This window comes from Trachypithecus francoisi, unplaced genomic scaffold (genome assembly GCF_009764315.1).
Source record: "Trachypithecus francoisi isolate TF-2019V2 unplaced genomic scaffold, Tfra_2.0 Lachesis_group12, whole genome shotgun sequence".
NCBI classification, from domain to species: Eukaryota; Metazoa; Chordata; class Mammalia; order Primates; family Cercopithecidae; genus Trachypithecus; species Trachypithecus francoisi.
Genome location: NW_022681457.1, coordinates 67984408 through 68005018, shown reverse-complemented (window position 1 = coordinate 68005018; position 20611 = coordinate 67984408). Strand labels below are relative to the sequence as shown.

The following is a 20611-nucleotide window of genomic DNA, read 5'->3' as shown; positions in this document are numbered from 1 at the left end:
CTCAGCCTCCTGAGTAGCTGGGAATACAGGCATATACCACCACACTCAGTTAATTTTTGTACTTTCAGTAGAGATGGGGTTTCGCCATGTTGGCCAGGCTGGTCTCAAACTCCTGACCTCAGGTGATCCACCCACCTCGGCCTCCCAAAGTGCTGGATTATAGGTGTGAGCCACCGCGCCTGGCCTCATCCTCCTATTTATTGAGTGCTTGCTTATACCAACATCTGGGCTAAAAGTTTTATTTGCAAGAACTTGTTTAATGCTCAGCACAGCACTGTGAAGTGGGTACTACCGTTACGCGCACTTTACAGATGAGGAAACTGAGGCTCGGGGAAGTGGAGTCTTGCTCAAGGTAACATAGCCAATGAGTGGCAGAGCTGGGATTTGAACCCAGGCAATCAGGCTCCAGAATCCAAGCTCCAAGCCATTTGGCATGCTGTTCCCTGAGTGAGGTCACCCTGTCTGCTTTACAGAAGATGAAAGGGAACTTTTTTTTTTTTTTTTGAGTAAAGGTCTTGCTCTGTTACCCAGGTTGGAGTGCAGTGACGCAATCATAGCTCACTGCTGCCTCAACCTCTTGTGCTCAACTGATGCTCCCGCCTCAGCCTCCTGAATACCCGGGACTTCAGGCATGTGTTACCATGCCCAGCTAATTAAAAAAACAATTTTGGCCACTCTGGGTGCACTGCCTATAGGGTAGCCCTGCTCTGCAAGGAGCACTAATTAAAAAAATAAAAATAAAAAAATAAAAAAAATTTGGCTGGGCGTGGTGGCTCACACTTGTAATCCCAGCACTTTGGGAGGCTAAGGCAGGCGGATCATGATGTCAGGAGATCAAGACCATCCTGGCTAACATGGTGAAATCCCATCTCTACTAAAAATACAAAAAATTGGCCAGGTGTGATGGCAGGCGCCTGTAGTCCCAGACTTGGGAGGCTGAGGTGGGAGAATGGCGTGAATCCAGGAAGTGGAGCTTACAGTGAGCTGAGATCGCGCCACTGCACTCCAGCCTGGGCAACAGAGCAAAAAAAAAAAAAAAAAAATTCTTTTATAAAGACAGGGATCTCCCTTTGTTGCCCTGGCTTGTCTCAAACTCAAACTCCTGGGCTCAAGCGATCCTCCTACCTTGGCCTTCCAAAGTACTGCAATTACAGGCATGAGCCCCCTCACACGGCCGGGAACATCTTCCATCTCTCCCTCTTTCTCTCCACCTTTCCCTCCATCCCTCCTTCTTCCCACAAATTCTCATGAACCACCTTCGTTCCACATGATTCCCTCACCGCCCTCCCCTGCAACTTTGTTTTGAGACAGAGTCTCGCTCTGTCGCCCAGGCTGGAGTGCAGTGGCACGATCTCGGCTCACTGAAACTTCTGCCTCTTGGGTTCATGCGATTCTCATGCCTCAGCCTCCTGAGTAGCTGGAATTGCAGGCATACACCACTATGTCTGGCTATTTTTTTTTTTTTTTTTGTATTTTTAGTAGAGATGGGGTTTCACCATGTTGGCCAGGCTGGCCTTGAACTTCTGACCTCAGGTGATCCGCCCGCCTTGGCCTTCCAAAGTGCTGGGATTACAGGCGTCAGCCACCGTGTCCAGCCTCCCTTACCCCCTCCTATCAGGCCAGGCCTGGAAAGGAGACAGGATGGAGGGAACCCTGGGACCTGCCTCCCAACACCCACCCTTCTTCCTGGCCTGGATTAGATGAGTGCTTCCCCAGGAACTGGGAGAGAGCTCAGACCTCTACAGCAGCACTGGGAGTAATGGAGGGACTAAGACTCTAAAGGCTGACAGCCAAGACCAGGCCACGGTGGGAAGGTCAGAGCAGTGGCCTCATTGAATGTAGCTCTGGATAGAGGATGGAGGTGGAAGTGTGGGTGGGTGGCCCCGATGAACAGAGCTGTGGAGGTTGGAATAAGGATTGTGAGCAGGGAGGGGACAAGGAACCAAATGAGGGCCATCTGAAAATGCTACCCTGTCCTCAGATCTGGGGATGCCTCTGCCCTCTCCCCAGCTAGGGTTCTTCTTGGAGATGAGCTTGAACAGGTGAACTCAAGAACAGGGTGAGCAGGAGAGGTGGGCACCAGAGGTGGGGTTCCCGGGGAGAAGAAGGTTCAGGTGACCTGGCTGGATCCTCACCAGGAACTTCACCCTCTGCACCTCCAGTTCTCCCCAGAATTCGCCCCCAGCTTCCTCCTTTTTTGGAGGGGGTGAGGGAGGTGCTTGCTTCTTGGGGGGCTCTGGTGGGGGTTCGGGAACTTCTTCTTTCTCCCCATTCTCGGCACTGCAGGGCAGGACAGAGAGAGGTCAGGAGGTGCCTGGGCAGGCAATACATGAGTTCATTCATTCAAAGCCATTCATCGGGGGCCCGCCCCATGCCTGGCCCAGGTTTGGATGGTGCTGGGTACATGGGATGATGAGATAATCAGGACGTGCCCTTATGAGGCTCCAGTCCAATGTGGGAGACAGGCAGTGACAGCGACACCAGGCAGTGACAGCCCAGAGTGGTCAGGGCTGGGATGCCGGAAGCTCAGGGGGTTGTGGGAATCTGGAGGAGACACTTCCTCAGCTTAAGAGGGCGCCAGGTGTCCTGGAGAATTGGAAAGGATGGGAGAGACTCAGAGTAGGCATGGGGGCCTGTGTTCCAGGCAGAGGGAAGAAGGCACCTGTGAAGGCCTGGCGGTTAGATGGGAGTTTTTTTGTTCTCTCTCTCTGGTTTTTTTTTTTTTTGAAACAGGGTCTTGCTCTGTCACCCAGGCTGGAGTGCAATGCTGCGATCAGGGCTCACTGCAGCCTCCACCTCTGGGGGTCAAGCAATCCTCCCACCTCAGTCTCCCCACATACTACCATGCTTGGCTAATTTTAATTTTTTTTTTTTTTTTTTTTTTTTTTTTTTTTGAGACAGAGCCTCGCTCTGTTGCCTTGGTTGGAGGGCAGTGGAGCAATCTTGGCTCGCTGCAAGCTCCACCTCCCGGTTCACGCCATTCTCCTGCCTCAGCCTCCTAAGTAGCTGGGACTGCAGGCGCCCGCCACTACACCCGGCTAATTTTTTTGTATTTTTAGTAGAGACAGGGTTTCACCGTGTTAGCCAAGATGGTCTCTATCTCCTGGCCTCGTGATCCACCCGCCTCAGCCTCCCAAAGTGTTGGGATTACAGGCGTGAGCCACCGCGCCCGGCCAATTTTAATTTTTTTAAAATATTGCTCAAGCTGGAGCATCTATTTCTTGATTCTTTGTCTCAGAGCCCCTCTTCCGTGCCTGAGTCTGGGCTGGGTGATGCCGAGGACACAGGGTTGCCAGGACAGCCCCAGGGCCTGACCTCTGGAGGCTCCTAGTCTAGGAGGGAGGCAGTGATGGGGCTGGGCCCTTCGGCCCCAAGGCCACTCACTCAGCTTTCTCCGGCTCCAGTTCTGGTTCCGGCTCCGGCTCTGGCGGGAGCTCCTCCTCCACTCCATCCACCTAGGGGTGGGGCAAGCATCAGGGCTGAGTCCCCACCCTAAGCGCTTCTCAGGGCTGCCTGCCTGCTCCTGTCATCTTTCTTATTTCCCCTGGGTAATCTAAGTTTTACACTTCCCCCCACCAGAAAGAGGCAGATTATGACTCCCATTTTACAGAGGGGAAACTGAGGCTCATCGAGGTGAAGACCTTTGCCCAAAGCGCCGCGCAGGGTCGGGCTGACTCCAAGTGCAGCTCTGCTTGTCTCCCACGGCTTCCCACCACCTTGACCTCCGCGCCGCACCATGGCATTCCCAGCACCAAGGGCCTGAGGATGTTTGGGGTTCCTTCCTCCATGGGATACTTCATTCCCACACCAGTATCTCCGAGGATCTTTTCCTAGTGGCCCTGACCCTGTCTGGAAACTTTTTTTAGTCTTGGTCTTTCTTTCCTTTCCTTTTCTTTTCTTTTCTTTTTTTTTTTTTGGAAACGGAGTCTCGCTCTGTCACCTAGGCTGGAGTGCAATGGCACCATCTTGGCTCACTGCAACCTCTGCCTCCCAGGTTCAAGCGATTCTCCTGCCTCAGCCTCCCGAGTAGCTGGGATTACAGGCGCATACTACCACGCCCGGTTAATTTTTGTATTTTTAGTAGAGACGGGCTTCCACCCTGGTGGCCAGGATGATCTCAAACTCCTGACCTCAGGTGATCCACCCGCCTCGGCCACCCCAAGTGCTGGGATCACAGATGTGAGCCACCGTGCCCGGCTTAGTTTTGGTCTTTCTTGCCTTCTAATTTGGTCTCTGGGTTTCTTACTCTTTCTGGCTCTCCAGGTATCATTTTCTGTACCTCTCCCGGGCCCTGCACTCTGCTCGGCCCTGCACTCTCTCTCCCTGGCCCTTTCTCCAGGTCTCTATCTCTGAGTCTCTCTGTGCGTCTGTGTATCCCTCTGTCTCTGACCGTCTCTCTTGCCCGGCGCCCGCTCTGTCCCCGTGTGCGTCCTCCATGGGTGCGTCCTCCGTGGGTGCGTGCGCCCTGCGTGTGCCTATCCCTCTGGCCAGTTCTCTCCTCTCGGTGTGTTTATACCAGTCCCGCTCTCTTCCTCCCTCCAATCCCCCATCTTTCCAAAACCCCAAAGCCCCCGCCTGCTCTCTCACCCCCAGCTTCCTCTTGAGGATGGGAGAGCCCTCGGGCGTGGGCGGTTCCCCAGGCGTCGTGTCTCCCATGTCCCCGAGACCGCCAGCCCCTTCGGGCCGGAAGGGGCCCCCATCCGTCACGGCCACCGCCCCGTCGGCGCCGCCCGGCCCGGCCTCGTCCACCGCCTCCTCCTCGTCTCCAGCGCCCTCCGCGGCGTCTCCTGCGCCCTCGCTGGCACCCTCGCCGTCTGCGTCTCCGCCGGGCCCGGCCGGCTGCTCGCCGTGCACCTCGTCGCTGGTGGGGTCGGGCATGCCTGCCAGGAGCTCGGTCACCGTCACCTTCTTGGCGCCCTCCACCAGGCCGCCGCCGAACAGCGAACCCCAGAGCAGGCCCAGCGCGCCTGCCGCCGCCCCCGCACCAGCGGCCCCCGCGCGTGTCACGGCTGCCCAGAGCAGCGCCGCCACCGCGGTGGCCGCCTCGCGGGCCGTGAGCCGCCGCAGCCGCCGCACGCGCCGCCGCAGGCTGCGGTAGCTGAGGCCGCGCAGGGCCCGGCCCATGGCCGCCGCCACCCGCGCTGTCGCCCCTGCCGCCGCCGTGGCCGCCGTGCCCTCGGGCCCCGCCGCGCTCTCCTCCGCGCCCTCCACGCCCGCCTCCGCTGCGCCCTCGTCCTCGTCGGTCTCCGGCTCGCCTTCGGGCTCCGAGATCTGCGCGGCGATCTGCATCTCGAAGATGGTGTCCTCGCAGAAACTCACGAAGAGTTCCATCTTCTCGGCCTCGCCGCCCTCGTTCACCACGTCGAAGATGAACTGGCGCTTGGACTCCTTCACCTGAAGCACGGGGCGGCAGACAGGATAGGGGCACCGTCAGCGGGGGCTCGGACAGCAGCAGTGGCAGCTACAAGGGGTCACCGCTGCAGGCGCTGTTCTAAATGCATTGTTACTCTGTTTTGAGACAGGGTCAGGTCGGGCGCGGTGGCTCCGCTTGTAATCACAGCACTTTGGGAAACCGAGGCGGGCAGATCACTTGAGGTCAGGAGTTCGAGACCAGCCTGGCCAACATGGTGAAACCCCCGTCTCTACTAAAAATGCAAAAATTAGCCGCTGTGGTGGCGCACCCCTGTAATCCCAGCTACTCAGGAGGCTGAGGTAGGAGAATTACTCTAACCCGTGAGGCAGAGGTTGCAGTGAGCCGAGATCTCGCCACTACACTCTAGACTGGGCAACAGAGCAAGACTCCGTCTCCAAAAAAAAAAAAAAAAAAAAAAAAAAAAAGACAGGATCTAGCTCTGTCTCCCAAGCTGGAATGAAGTGATGCTATCTGGGCTCACTGCAACCTTCGCCCCCAGGGTTCAAGCGATCCCCATGCCTAGGCCTCTTGAGTAGCTAGGATTACAGGCTCCCGACACCATGCCGGGCTGTTTTTGAATTTTCAGTGGAGACAGAGTTTTGCCATGTTGGCCAGGCTGGTGTCGAACTCCCGGCCTCAAGTGATCTGCCCGCCTCAGCTTCCCAAAGTGCTGGGATTACAGGCATGAGCCACCATGACTGGCCTGCTAATTTCTAAAAAAATTTTTTTTGCAGAGACAGGGTCTGGCTGTGTTGGTCAGGCTGGTGTCGAACTCCTGGCCTCAAGCACTCCTCTGGCCTTGGCCTCCCAAAGTGCTGGGAGTACAGGCAGGAGCCACAGCACCCGGCCATGTTGTCTTGATTATCAATAGCAAACCTATAGAGAGCACTTTATAGAGAGCACTCATTGCAGGTGCTCCTGTAAATGCTTCAGTAAGGCCAGGCCCCAGACAAGCAGTTTCCATAAAACTCATTTAATCCTCACAAACAAGCCTAGGGCTAGCGGGTTTTCTTCCCATTTTACAGATGAGGACAGGGAGGCTCAGAAAGTTACATGCCCAGATGACACAGACGAGGTGGCACATATAGGATTTGAAATCCCAGTGAGCTGGCTCCAGAATGGATGTATTTAGCTTCCTTGAGAGGAGGAGCATAGTGCTTGAAGGCAAAGGCAGCCAGCCTGCCTGGGTTCAAATCCTGATTCTGCCACTGAGTAGCTGGGTGATTCTGAATTAACTTTCTGGACCTCCATTTTCCCTCTGCAAAATGGGCATAATAAGACCTACATTATAAGGTTGGTGTGAGGGTTAAATGAGTTAGTAGATGCTGCATGATTAGAACAGCTCCCGGTGCCTGATAAATGCCATATAGTGGGCAGGCCATGGTGGCTCACGCCTGTAATCCCAGCACTTTGGGAGGCCAAGGTGAGCAGATCACCTGAGGTCAGGAGTTCAAGACCAGCCTGGCCAACATGGCAAAATCCCGCCTCTACTGAAAATATAAAAATTAGCTGGGTGTGGTGGCACATGGCTGTAATCTCAGCTACTCAGGAGGCTGAGACAGGAGAACTACTTGAACCCAGGAGGTGGAGGTTGCAGTGAGCCGAGATCGTGCCATTGCACTCCAGCCTGGGTGACAAGAGCAAAACTCCGTCTCAAACAACAACGATGACAACAACACCGTACAGTGTTCCCTATTATTATACTGCCACACAGGTGCTCCGAGGCCACATGCGCATACGTGGATGCCTGAGGAGCAGGGGAAAGTGGAATGGGAAGGGGTGAGCAGAAGGGAGCGGGCGTTTGGAGGAACAGCACTAAGGGAAAGAGTGTCCGTGTGGGAAGCACGCAGTGGCAGAGGAAGAGGGGAGGGCAGAGCTCCCCCAGCACGTGCAAGGAGTGAGTGGGAAGGGTCATGGTGAATAGGGGCTTCCTGCAGAGGCAGGAATGTGCAGACCTCATGGGTGCCAGGATGCTGCAACCACGTGTGTGCCAGATGGGGGTGTGTATGCAGTGGGGTCCCAAGAGGCATAGATGAGTGTGCAAGATCTCAAGGGTTCCAGCGGAGTATGTGAGGAGACACCAGCGGCCAGGGAGGGATCAGGTGCAAGGAGGGCGTGGCAGTATGGGAGGATGCCAGAAGTGTGCAACCATGAGAGGCTCAGTGTGCACAGTGGGCATGGGCACATGGGGCAGGTGTGCAAGGGCCTGGGACTCTATGGGGGGACAGGAGGAGTATGAGTGTGAGAGGGGTCTGCAGTTATGCAGTGTGCATGAGGCAGGCATGAATGTGCAAAGGGGAGCCAAGGGTTTGTGTACTGGCTCCCATTACATGAGGACAGGGCTCTGTGTGGGACATGAGCCCGCGTGCATGAGCTGGTGTCCCCTGAGGAGATATATGAAGAGCCCAGTCGTGAAGGAGGTGATGGATGCGCAAGCCTCCTGGGCTATGAGTGTGAGACAAGGGGGGGTGTGCACATACCTGGGGGCATCTGAGGAACAAGCAAATGTGTGTGCAAAAGAATGTGGTGAGAGTGTGCCAGGGCCATGTGGGGAGTGTGAGGGAATGGAGAGGGGAACCATATGTCAGCCAGGTGTGCCAGCTGTGCTGGGGACATGCTGGGACCACGTGAGTGTACCCTTGGGGCAAGTGAGTGTGTGAGGGTGTTCAAGCATTTGTGGGCTGGGCATAGGAGGAGCTGAGACAGGGCTCGTCAGGTTAGAAAGTGGGTCTGGGGGCTCTTGTGGGTGAGCCTGAAACCGTGGCCCAAGTGTGCGTGGGTGAGCATGGTTGTGCCAGGGCTACAGTGAGGGCAAGTGGGCAGTGAACGAATGAGGCATGCCAGGGCTCTGGGAGGGCTCACTGGCATCCTCAGGGTGTGTATGCAAGAGGTGTGCACCCACGTGTGGGCCCAGAATAAGTGGGGGTACACATCGTGTGCTAGGACTTAAGAATGCATCTGGGGGCACACGTGATGACTGGTGAAGGGTGGGTCAGCATGCCAGGGCACCCCAGAGCCCCCAAGGTGAGCGTGTACAAGCGTGAGCATGAGCGGGCCAGGAGCAAGAGACGGCACACCTGGAGCTGCTGGGAAGGTGAGCGAGGGATGTATCGCCATGCGGGTTCAAGGAGGTGACAGTGTGGGTAGGGCTGCATCAGGGCTATAAGGGCCTGCCAGAGGTCCCAGGGTGTGCGTGTAGGGGGAAAGCATGGCGTGTGAGCAGCCACAGTCAGGACACACTGACCCTGCTTCATGCCCAAAGGCTGTGTATCTTGTGGTCCAGGTCCGAAAGAAATGGCCAGGGGCGAGCCAGGGATGTGCAAGGGCACAGCAGGGCAAAATGTGTACAAAAGGGTGGGCGTGGGCTTGCCAGAGCAGGGCAGATATGCGAGGCACGCACAGCCCCCTGTGGGGTCCGAGCGTGCAGGAAGTGAGCACCCGCACGCCCGAAGCCCCAGGAGGCGAGCATGCACGCGCGCGTGTCCCCCGACCTGGGGCATCTCCCACTGGGCGCGGTTGGTCTCCGAGATCTCGAAGTAGATGCGCTCGATGCGGCGCGAGGCGCCCATGATCTCGATGCGGCCCAGGTAGGGGCGGAAGTACTCGAGGATGCTCTCGGCCAGCTCCAGGAAGTTGTGCAGGCGCGGGTCATGCGGCACATGCTCTGACAGGTTGGTCAGCAGCACCGCCACGTTGAAGCCGATGTCGCGAGCTGGCTCCTGGAAGCGGTTGGCGAACTCCTCGCAGTTGATCATCTCGTTCTCATCCGCTTCGGAGCACGAAAGCAGGAACTGGATTTCTGGACCACTGAACTGCTTCTGGCTGTCCATTGCCTGGGAGCGGGCAGGGAGGTCAGTGGGGTGGCCTGGAGAGCCTCAATTCTCTCTCTCTCTCTTTTTTTTTTAGACAAGGTATCGCTGTATTGTCCAGGCTGGAGTGCAGTGGCACTATCACGGCTCACCACAGCCTCAACACATCCCTCTTGCCCCCATCCCAACCCCTGGGCTCAACTGCCCAGCCTCCAGACTAGCTGGGACTATAGGCACACACCACTACACCTGGCTAATTTTAACTTTTTTAATTTTTTTTTTTTTTTGGTAGAGATAGGGTCTCCCTATGTTGCCAAAGCTGGTCTCAAACTCCTGGGCTCAAGGGATCCTCCCACTTCAGCTGAAACTTGTGTTTTGTTTTTTTTTTTGAGACGGAGTTTTGCTCTTGTCACCCAGGCTGGAGTGCAGTGGCGTGATCTCCGCTCACTGCAACCTCTACCTCCCAGGTTCAAGTGACTCTCCTGCCTCAGCCTCCTGAGTAGCTGGGATTACAGGCTCCTGCCACCACATCCGGCTAATTTTTTGTATTTTTAGTGAGATGGGGTTTTATGATGTTGGCCAGGCTGGTCTCGAACTCCGGTCCTGTCCCCAGGTGATCCACCCGCCTCTGCCTCCCAAAGTGCAGGGGTGACAGGTGTGAGCCACCACGCCCAGCCATAACATTCTTTATCTGTTATCCTGCTAATGGAAATGTAGGTTGCTTCCAGATTTTTTTTTTTTTTTCTCCTGAGACTGGGTCTCGCTCTGTCACCCAGGCTGGGGTTGTGCAGTGGCACAATCTCAGGTCATTGCAGCCTCCACCTCCCAGGGTCAAATGAGTCTCGTGCTTCAGCCTCCTGAGTAGCTAGGACTACAGGTGCATGCCACTGTGCCTAGTGAATTTTTGTATTTTTTTGTAGACGGGGTTTTGCCATGTTGCCCAGGCTTGTCCCAAACTCCTGAACTCAGGTGATTTGCCCTACTCTGCATCCCAAAGTGTTGGGATTGCAAGCATAAATCACCAAGTTCACCCACAGATTTTTTTTACAGACATTTTTCTTGAACATTCTTGTGCTGATTGCCCACGCATTTTTGCAAGAGGTTCTCTAGAGCAGCATAAAATGTTCTTGACCACACTCAATGTAAGAATACATTTTACAATGTGACTCAAAAAAAAAAAAAAAAAAAGGTTTCATGACACAATTCTGACCTTTGCTGCGTAGCACACTCTGCAATGTTCTATTTTATTTCTAAAGATGCTGGTCACGAGTTATGCGTTGCTAAATTAATTTCATTACCTACAGATGGGTTGCAATATGCAGTGTGAGAAATGTTGCTCTGGGGTATGAACAGAAGCAAAATTTTCTGGCTCTCAAAAGTGCTTTGTAAAAACCCCAGAACTTTGCAAAATGCTTTCTAAATGAGTAACACACTTTGCAAATCATGAAGGGCTCTAGAAACCACAGAGCATGGAGACATAATCACACCGGAACCCCTCACCTACTGCCCTTACCTCGTCTGCCTGCCTCCCCCTCTATCATGAGCAGTGTGACACTGTCTGTCTCAAAAACCCACCTCTGACCAGGCGTGGTGACTCATGCCTGTAATCCCAGGACTTTAGGAGGCCAAGGCGGGTGGATCACCTGAGGTCAGGAGTTCAAGACCAGCCTGGACAACATGGTGAAATCCCGTCTCTACTAAAAATACAAAAATTAGCTAGGCATGGTGGTGCGTGCCTATCATCCCAGCTACTTGGGAGGCTGAGGCAGCAGAATGGCTTGAACCTGTGAGGCGGAGTGAGCCGAGATTGTGCCATTGCACCTAGCCTGGGCAATAAGAGCGAGACCCTGTGCAAAGAAAAAAAAAAAGCACACCTCTCCACAGGGGCCTGGGACACTATCACCTCCATTCACTCCTAGACTCTGCTCTTGTGATTTGCTGGTCTGTCTTTGTCATCATTCATTGTCCATCCCTTTATTTTATTTTATGTATTTATGTATTTATTTATTTATTTATTTTATTATTATTATTATTATTTGAGACAGAGTCTTGCTGTGTCTTTCCCAGGCTGGAGTGCAGTGGCACGATCTTGGCTCACTGCAGTCTCCACCTCCTGGGTTCAAGTGATTCTCCTGTCTCAGCCTCCTGAGTAGCTGGGACTACAGCATGTTCCACTGCACTGGCTAATTCTGTATTTCTAATAGAGACAGGGTTTTGCCATGTTGGTCAGGCTGACCTCGAACTCCTGACCTCAGATGATCTACCCACCTGGGCCTCCCAAAATGCTGGGATTACAGGCGTGAGCCACCACACCCGGCCTATTTAAAAAAAGACCTTATTTTTACTTTTATTTTTTGAGACAGAGTCTTGCTCTGTCACCCAGGCTGGAGTGCAGTGGTGTGATCTTGGCTCAGTGAAACCTCTGCCTCCAGGGTTCAGCGATTCTCCTGCCTCAGTCTTCTGAGTAGCTGAGATTACAGGCATGCGCCACCACACCCAGCTAATTTTTGTATTTTTAGTAGAGATGGGGTTTCGCCATGTTGGCCAGGCTGGTCTTGAACTCCTGATCTCAAGTGATCCGCCTGCCTTGGCCTCCCAAAGTGTTGGGATTCCAGGAGTGAGCCAGGCCTTTTTATTTTTCATTTTTGTGAGTACATAGTAGTTGTATATGGGGTAGGTGAACTATTTTGATACAGGCACACAATACGTACTCACATCAGGGTTGATGGGGTATCCATTCCCTCTGGCATTTATCCTTTCTTTGTGTTACAGTCTACTTATAGTCTTTTAGTTGTTTTATTTTATTAATTTTATGAGACAAAGTCTATCTCTACTACCTAGGCCGGAGTGTAATGGAGTGATCATGGCTTGCCATAGCCTCGACCTCCTGGGCTCAAGTGATCCTCCCATCTTAGCCTTCCAAATTGCAACCACAGGCATGCACCACCATACCCAGATAATTTTTTAAACAGTTTTTTTGTAGAGACAAGGTCTCATTATGTTTGAACTCCTGGGCTCAAGCGATCCTCCCACCTCAGCCTCCCAAAGTGCCGAGATTACAGGCATAAGTCATTGTGCCTGGCTAGTATTTTACTTTATATTTTATTTTATTATTTTATTTTATTTTTGAGAGAGTCTCACTCTGTTGCCCAGGCTGGAGTGCAGTGGCGTGATCTCGGCTCACTGCAACCTCCGCCTCCTGGGTTCAAGCAATTCTCTTGCCTCAGCCTCCCGAGTAGCTGGGATTACAGGCATGCACCACCATGCCTAGCTAATTTTTGTATTTTTATTTTTACTTTTTTGAGACAGAATTTCGCTCTTATCACCCAGGCTGGAGTGCAATGGCACAATCTTGGCTCACAGCAACCTCTTCCTCCTGGGTTCAAGTGATTCTCTTGCCTCAGCCTCCCAAGTAGCTAGGACTTCAGGCACAGGCCACGATGCCTGGCTAATTTTTGTATTTTTTGTAGGGACAGGGTTTCGCCATGTTGCCCAGGCTGCTCTCTGTCCCTCTTGTTCCCACCTTTCAGCGTTTCCATTTACTGTCCCCTTTGCCTGGGACATCACAGCCTCCCTGATTCATATGGTACCTTTCAACTGTCAGCTTCGCTGTCCCCTCCTGCAGAAGGCCTTCCTCCACTAGCCGGTTTACAGGGCTTACCACACCCTGCTCACTCCCACGCTCTTCAGACCACAGATTATAACCTACAATTACTTTGTGTATTTCATTATTTGCATCTGCCCCTTCCCACTGGACTATCGGCCCCCACAGTGGCCTCTCTGTTTTGTTCACTGCTGTACCTACAGGACTAGGGCAGTGCCTGACACACAGTAGGCACTCATACTCATTTGTCAAATGAAGGAAGCATCACGAAAACTAAGAGGCTGGGAGCCGTGGCTTATGCCTATAATCCCAGCACTTTGGGAGGCTGAGGCAGGTGGATCACTTGAGGTCAGGAGTTCAAGACCAGCCTGGCCAACGTGATGAAACCCCATCTCTAGTAAAAGTACGAAAATTAGTCAGGGTGATGGTGGGTGCTGGTAATCCCAGCTCTTTGGGAGGCTGAGGCAGGATAATTGCTTGAACCTGGGAGGCGGAGGTTACAGTGAGCCAAGAGCATGCCTGGGTGACAGAACGAGACTCTGTCTGTCTCAAAAAAAAAAAAAAAAAAGAAATGAGACTATTGCCATTTTGCAATCTCTAATGAATGAATATGTCTGAGCGTTGAGCAGAGACAGCTGCTGGTATCTGGAGAGGAGGTGCTTCCTGGTGGAGGTACGCAGTAGCCCCACATAGGAAGGTTCTGGCCAAAAAACTCCTTACACCCAAACCTGAATCTGCTCAAACTTCAGCTGAGTCCCACTTTGGAGGAAACCCAGGGGACAGAGAAACACAAGAAATGATACCACAAGGATGCATCGGTCAGGTCCAGGCTATGGGAAACTCTACAACTAGGACAGCACTATCCATTGATAGACTTAGTGTGAAAAAAGAGTGAAAAAAGTCAAGCTAATCATTTTTTAGATTGATTATGGCCAGGCATGGTGGCTCTTGCCTGTAATCCCAGCACCTTGGGTGGCTGAGGAGGGTGGATTGCTTGAGCACAGGAGTTTGAGACCAGCTTGGGCAACATGGCGAGACCTCGTCTCTATAAATAAATAAACAGGATTGATTCCATGTTGAAATAATATCTTGAATGTATTAGATTACGTGTAGTGCTTCATCTTACTTTTTTTTTTTAACAGGGTCTTGCTCTGTTGCCCAGGTTGAAGTGCAGTGCCATGAACATGGTTCACTGCAGCATTAACCTCTGAGGTTCAAGGGATCCTCCTGCTTCAGCCTCCCCAGTAATGTTCACTGCAGCATTAACCTCTGAGGTTCAAGGGATCCTCCTGCCTCAGCCTCCCCAGTAACTTCGACTGCAGATATGCACTAATACACCTGGTTATTTTTTAAAGTTTTTATAGAGACAGGGTTTTGCTACGTTACCCAGGCTGGCTGAAACTCCTGACCTCAAGTGATCCTCCCGCCTTGGCCTCCCAAAGTGCTGGGATCATAGGCGCGAGCCACCATGCCTGGTCCTCTTTTTACTTTTTAAAAAACATGGCTATTGGCCGGGCGCGGTGGCTCAAGCCTGTAATCCTAGCACTTGGGGAGGCCGAGACGGGCGGATCACGAGGTCAGGAGATCGAAACCATCCTGGCTAACATGGTGAAATCCCGTCTCTACAAAAAAATACAAAAAACTAGCCGGGTGAGGTGGCGGGCGCCTGTAGTCCCAGTTACTCGGGAGGCTGAGGCAGGAGAATGGCGTAAACCCGGGAGACAGAGCTTGCAGTGAGCTGAGATCCGGCCACTGCACTCCAGCCAGGGCGACAGAGCGAGACTCCATCTCAAAAAAACAAAAAACAAAAAACAAAAAAACACATGGCTATTATAAAATTTAAAATTATGATGACTCACGCCTGTAATCCCAGCACTTTGGGAGGCTGAGGTGGGCAGATCACTTTACGCCAAGAGTTCGAGACTATCCTGGCCAACATGGCGAAACCTTGTCTCTTCTAAAAACACAAAACTTAGCCAGGTGTGGTGGCGCATGCCTGTAATCTCAGCTACTCAGGAGGCTGAGGCAGGAGAATCACCTGAACCTGACAGGTGGAGGTTGAAGTGAGCTGAGATCGCCCCACCGCACTCCAGCCTGGACAATAGAGCGAGACCCTGTCTCAAAAAAAAAAGAAAAAAAGAAAATAAAAAAAATATATATTGTTCATATTGTATTTCTGTTGGACAGTAAAAATCTGCAGGACTAACAGCCTGGATCTCCAGGACATAAACTGCAAGGAAAAAGAAAAGATGATAGCAGGGAAGCAAGAGATGAAAGATGATTTTAAAAAGTATCAAGCCAATTGCAATGGGTGGCCCCTGTTTGGATTCTGATTCAAAGAAGCTGCAAAAAATCCTGATAGTTATGTGAAAGTTATGAGATTTGGAAATTTGCACACTGACTAGATACTTGATGATTTAAAGACTGTGATTATTTTTTTATTTGTACTATTTTATTTTTGGTTAGGAGTGATAATGACATTGTGGTTTGTCAAATAAAAGGAATGTCTTTTAAGGCCACACATACACACACACATGCATTTTGTTTGTTTGTTTGTTTTTTTGAGGCAGAGTCTCTCTCTGTTGCCCAGGCTGAAGTGGAGTGCAGTGGTGTGTTCAGGACTCACTACAACCTCAACTTCTTGGTCCTCCCACCTCAGCCTCCCAAGTAGCTAGGACTACAGGAATGTGCCACCGCACTCAGCTAATTTTTTGTATTTTTAGTGGAGACAGGGTTTCGCCATGTTGCCCAGGCTCTTCTCAAACACCTGGGCTCAAGCAATCCACCCTCTTGGACCTCCCAAAGTGCTGGGATTACAGGCGTGAGCCACTGTGTCTGGCCAAGACCATATATATTTTATGATACCATTTATATGCAGTGTTCAGAACAGACAAATCTATACAGGCAGAAAGATGAGTGGTTACCAGGAGCTGGGTGGGAGAAATGGGACATGACTGCTAACGGGTATGGGGTTCCTTTTCAAAGGATGATTAAAATGTTCTAAAATTAGATTGCAGTGATGGCTTTACAATTCTGTGAACACACTATAAACCACTGAACCGTACATTTTAAATGGGTGGATTTTATGGTATGTACATTCTATTTCAATAAAGATATTTTAAAAAGGAAGACATTTCCTATATTTGCAGATGGGAAAACAGTAAAGATAACCTCAAGACTGTTTACTGACCAGGAATAAATCAGTAACCTAAAATGTGGTTTCAGTTGGGTGAGGTGACTCATTCCTGTAATCCCAGCACTTTGGGATGCGGAGACAGGAGGATCCCTTGAATCCAGGAGTTCAAGACTAGCCTGGGCAACATAGAGAGACCTCATCTCTGTTAATATAATTAAAATTTTAAATAAATAAATAAATAAAATGTGATTTCAAACACCAGAAAGCGCCTTCCAAACTATAGTAGATGTTTTGAAATCTACAAAGTACTTCATCACTGAAGATGTGATTTGTAAAGTGTCAAGAACTCTGCCAACCATGAAGAACTTGGGAAATTATAGAACAATGCTACTTTTTTTTTTTCTTTTGAAGCGGAGTCTCGTTCTGTCGCCCAGGCAGGAGTGCAGTGGTGCGATCTCGACTCACTGTAACCTCCACCTCCTGGGTTCAAGCAATTCTCTGCCTCAGCCTCCTGAATAGCTGGGATTACAGGCGCATGCCACCATGCCCAAGTAATTTTTGCATTTTGTAGTAGAAACAGGGGTTTCCTGACTTTAAGTGATCCGCCTACCTCAACCTCCCAGAGTGCTGGGATTACAGGCGTGAGTCACTGAGCCCGGCCACAGTGCTACATTTTTTAAATGTAGATTTTCATATCAATGGAAAGGCAGAAAAAGCATCTGGACTTTGGGAGGCCAAGGCGGGTGGATGACCTGAGGTCAGGAGTTCGAGACCAGACTGGCCAACATGGTGAAACCCCGTCTCTACTAAAAATACAAAAAAATAGCTGGGTGTGGTGGCACATGCCTATAATCCCAGCTACTTGGGAGGCTTAGGTATGAGAATCGCTTCAACCCGTGAGGCAGAGGTTACATTGAGCTGAGATCACACCACTGCACTCTACTTTGGGCAACAGAGCAAGACTCTGTCTCAAAAAAAAAATAAAAAATAAAAAATTAAAACTATACTGCAATACCGTTTTTCACCTATCAGATTGGCAAAAATCCAAAGATTTGACAGTGCAGTCTGGTGGCGAGGCTGTGGGGAGACAGGCACACTCTTTTTTTTTTTTTTTTTTTTTTTTTTTTTTTGAGGCGGAGTCTCGCTCTGTCTCCCGGACTGGAGTGCAGTGGCCGGATCTCAGCTCACTGCAAGCTCCGCCTCCCGGGTTTACGCCATTCTCCTGCCTCAGCCTCCCGAGTAGCTGGGACTACAGGCGCCCGCCACCTCGCCCAGCTAGTTTTTTTTGTATTTTTAGTAGAGACGGGGTTTCACCGTGTTAGCCAGGATGGTCTCGATCTCCTGACCTCGTGATCCACCCGTCTCGGCCTCCCAAAGTGCTGGGATTACAGGCTTGAGCCACCGCGCCCGGCCGACTCTTATGTTATTAATGAGAAAGAAAAATGGAGAGCAATGTCTGTCCAAATGACAAATGCATTTACCCTTTTACCCAGCTATCCCATTTCTGGAAGTTTATCCTCTGAGATGAATCACACATGATTTACAGAATGTTGTATAACAAGAGTAATTGTTTTTGTTTGTTTGCTTGTTTTTTGAGATGGACTTTGACTTTTGTTGTCCAGGATGGAGTGCAATGGCACGATCTCAGCTCACTGCAACCTCTACCTCACAGGTTCAAGTGATTCTCCTGCCTCAGCCTCCCAAGCAGCTCAGATTACAGGTGCATGCCACCATGACCAGCTAATTTTTTTGCATTTTTAGTAGAGATAGGGTTTCACTGTGTTGGCCAGGCTGGTTTCAAACTCCTGACCTCGGGTGATCCATCTGCCTCAGCCTCTCAAAGTGTAACAAGAGTAATTGTTAAAGCCAGCATTACTCTAGGCCCAAATACAGCCTTCCTCAGCACATTTCCCTCCATCTGCTAGAACTCTGCAGTAATACATGTACAAATGTAAAATGCCTGTGGTATAAATGACACCCTTGTTGCAGTGCACAATGTGTGCAACTATCCATGACAGCCCTGACCGCAACATGGGTTGTATAGCAAAACATAGGAAATAAAGCCACTGTCTATCAACAAGGAATAGCAAATTAACCATAATATACATACAGTGTGGAATATTGAACACCTGTAAAAAAGAATGAGGAAGCTTCCTATATCTTCAGAATATGTTGTTAAATAATACAGACCAGTGATATTATACCTATTATGTACAAAATGAGAAAAACAAGAATATCTGTTTGTATTTTCATTTAAAAAATGATGGAAGGATGCAAAAGAAACGAAAGGGCTTACCATGGTAGATATGGGGAAGAATGGATTGGAAAAGAGTAGGAGTGAGACGTCTCACTTCACGCCTTGCTATATTTTGATATATATTTTTTGAAACAAAGTCTTGTGCTCTGTTGCCCAGGCTGGAATGCAGTGGCACAGTCATGGCACACTGCAGCCTTGACCTTCTGGGCTCAAAGGATCCTCCCAGCTCAGTCAGCCTCCAGAGGAGCTGGGACTACAGGTGCACACCTCCACATCCAACTAATTTTTTGAATTTTTTTTTTTTTGGCAATGGGGTCTTGCTATATTGTTCAGGCTGGTCTCAAACTCCTGGCCTCAAGCGATTCTCCTGCCTTGGCCTCCTAAAGTGCTGGAATTACCAGTGTGAGCCACAGCACCTGGCTATATTTTGATTTTTTTTTTTTTTGAGATGTAATCACACTCTGCCGCCCAGGTTGGAATGCAGTGGCACGATCTCAGCTCACTGCAATCTCTGTCTCCCAGGCTCCAGGGATTCTCCTACCTTAGCCTCCTGAGTAGCTGGGATTACAGGCACCTGCCACCACGCTTGGCTAATTTCTGTATTTTTAGTAGAGATGACGGGAGTTTGCCATGTTGCCCAGGCTGGTCTTGAACTCCTAACCTCAAGTGATCTGCCTGCCTCGGCCTCCCAAAATGTTTGAGATTACAGGTGTGAGCCACTGTGCCCAGCCTATATTTTGATTTTTTAAAATCGTATTATATATTCAAAAAATAAAATGAATACACTTTTACCAGTTGCAGATTGTAACTTTGTGTAACAGATGTTGAGCTGTAAAATGTCAGGTACCTGACATTAAACCCTGTGATCTGTGAAGCCCCAGTCAAGAGAGATCATTACTCATTTTCAATTATGAATCATGTGTATTTTAGCTCCTGCAAGTGCTTTTGGCTTTTCTTGTAGTCACCCCAGACTCTCCCTAAACCTGCCAGGCTCGAGAGTAGGGCTGAGACCCCCAACCAGGGCCCAGCTCCCAGGAAGTGCTCACTGACTATCGATTAGACCAGATTAACAGATGAATCTGGAGGCAGTGTACTCTGGAGCCAGACCACCTGAGGTCTAACCCCAGCCTTGTCACTTATTAGCTGGGTGACCTTAAGCATGTCCGTTTATCTCCCTGTGCCTCAGTTTCCACATCCATAAAATGGGAAGAAAAAGCAGTCCTGGTGGCCGGGCGCGGTGGCTCATGCCTGTAATCCCAGCACTTTGGGAGGCTGAGGCAGGCGGATCACGAGGTCAAGAGATCGAGACCACCTTGGCCAACATGGAAACCCCGTCTCTACTAAAAATACAAAAATTAGTTGGGCGTGGTGGCAGGCGCCTGTAGTCCAGCAACTCAAGAGGCTGAGGCAGGAGAATCGCTTGAACCTGGGAGGCGGAGTTTGCAGTGAGCCAAGATCACACCACTATACTCTAGCCTGGCAACAGAGTGAGACTCCGTCTCAGGAAAAAAAAAAAAAAAAAAAAAAAAAAAAGCTGTCCTGCTGGGCACGGTAGCTTATGCTGGTAATCCCAGCACTTTGGAAGCCTGAGGTAGGCTGATTGCTCCAGTCCTGGAGTTCAAGACCAGCTAGGGCAACATGTGAAACCCCATCTCTAAAATAAATAAATAAATAAACAACCAAAAAAATTATCTGGGTGTGGTGGTGCACACCTGGAGTCCCAGTTACTTGGGAGGCTAAGGTAGGAGGATCACCTGAGCCTAGGAGGCCGAGGCTACAGTGAGTTGTGATCATGCCACTGCACTCCAGCCTGACTGACAGAGCAAGACCCTGTCTCAAAGAAGCAAAACAAAACAAAAAAGCAGTCCTTACCATGTAGGGTTGCCATAAGGACTAAATGAGCGAATTCACTGATACGCATGGCACAGAGTGAGAATATGGTAACTATGAGCTCTTCATGAAGGTGGAGGGCTCAGGCACAGCGACGGGTAAGAGGCTACGAGGGGTTGTCTGGGAGGCAGAGTCCCAGGGATGTGAGGCTCAGGGTCAGGGGAGCAGGCATTGCCCCTCAGGGTTGGGGAGGGAAAGGAAAAGGCCGGCTGTGACAAAGGCTGCCAAGACGACAAGCCAGAGGGGAGAGTCAGAGGTAAAGAGGTCCCTGATGATCTTGGTCAGAGGAGTTTCAGGAGCCTGACAGGGACGGAAGCCGGCAAGCCTCGAATCAGGGAAGGAGTGGGAGGTGAGAACGGAGGATCAAGGGCAGATGACTCTTGCAAGGCGTGGTTGAGAAGCAGAGAGACACAGGGAGGCTCTTGGGGAACAACTGGAAGGCATGGGGAGCTTTGATTTTAACTCAGGGAACCCTGAGCTTACAGAAGTGCAGATGGCCAGT

The 20611-nt window shown here is 50.8% G+C and overlaps 1 protein-coding gene across 1 annotated transcript in view; it reads right to left on the bottom strand.

Moving 5' to 3' along the window:
* The window catches only part of RYR1 (ryanodine receptor 1), a 158709-nt gene that overhangs the window by 16951 nt on the left and 121147 nt on the right, over positions 1-20611 (bottom strand). The window contains exons 89-92 of the mRNA XM_033226095.1: positions 8905-9246; positions 4588-5394; positions 3385-3455; positions 2136-2280 (exon numbers count right to left, since the gene is read on the bottom strand). Of these exons, the coding sequence (XP_033081986.1) occupies positions 2136-2280; positions 3385-3455; positions 4588-5394; positions 8905-9246 (1365 nt within the window). The remainder of the gene's footprint in view (positions 1-2135; positions 2281-3384; positions 3456-4587; positions 5395-8904; positions 9247-20611) is intronic.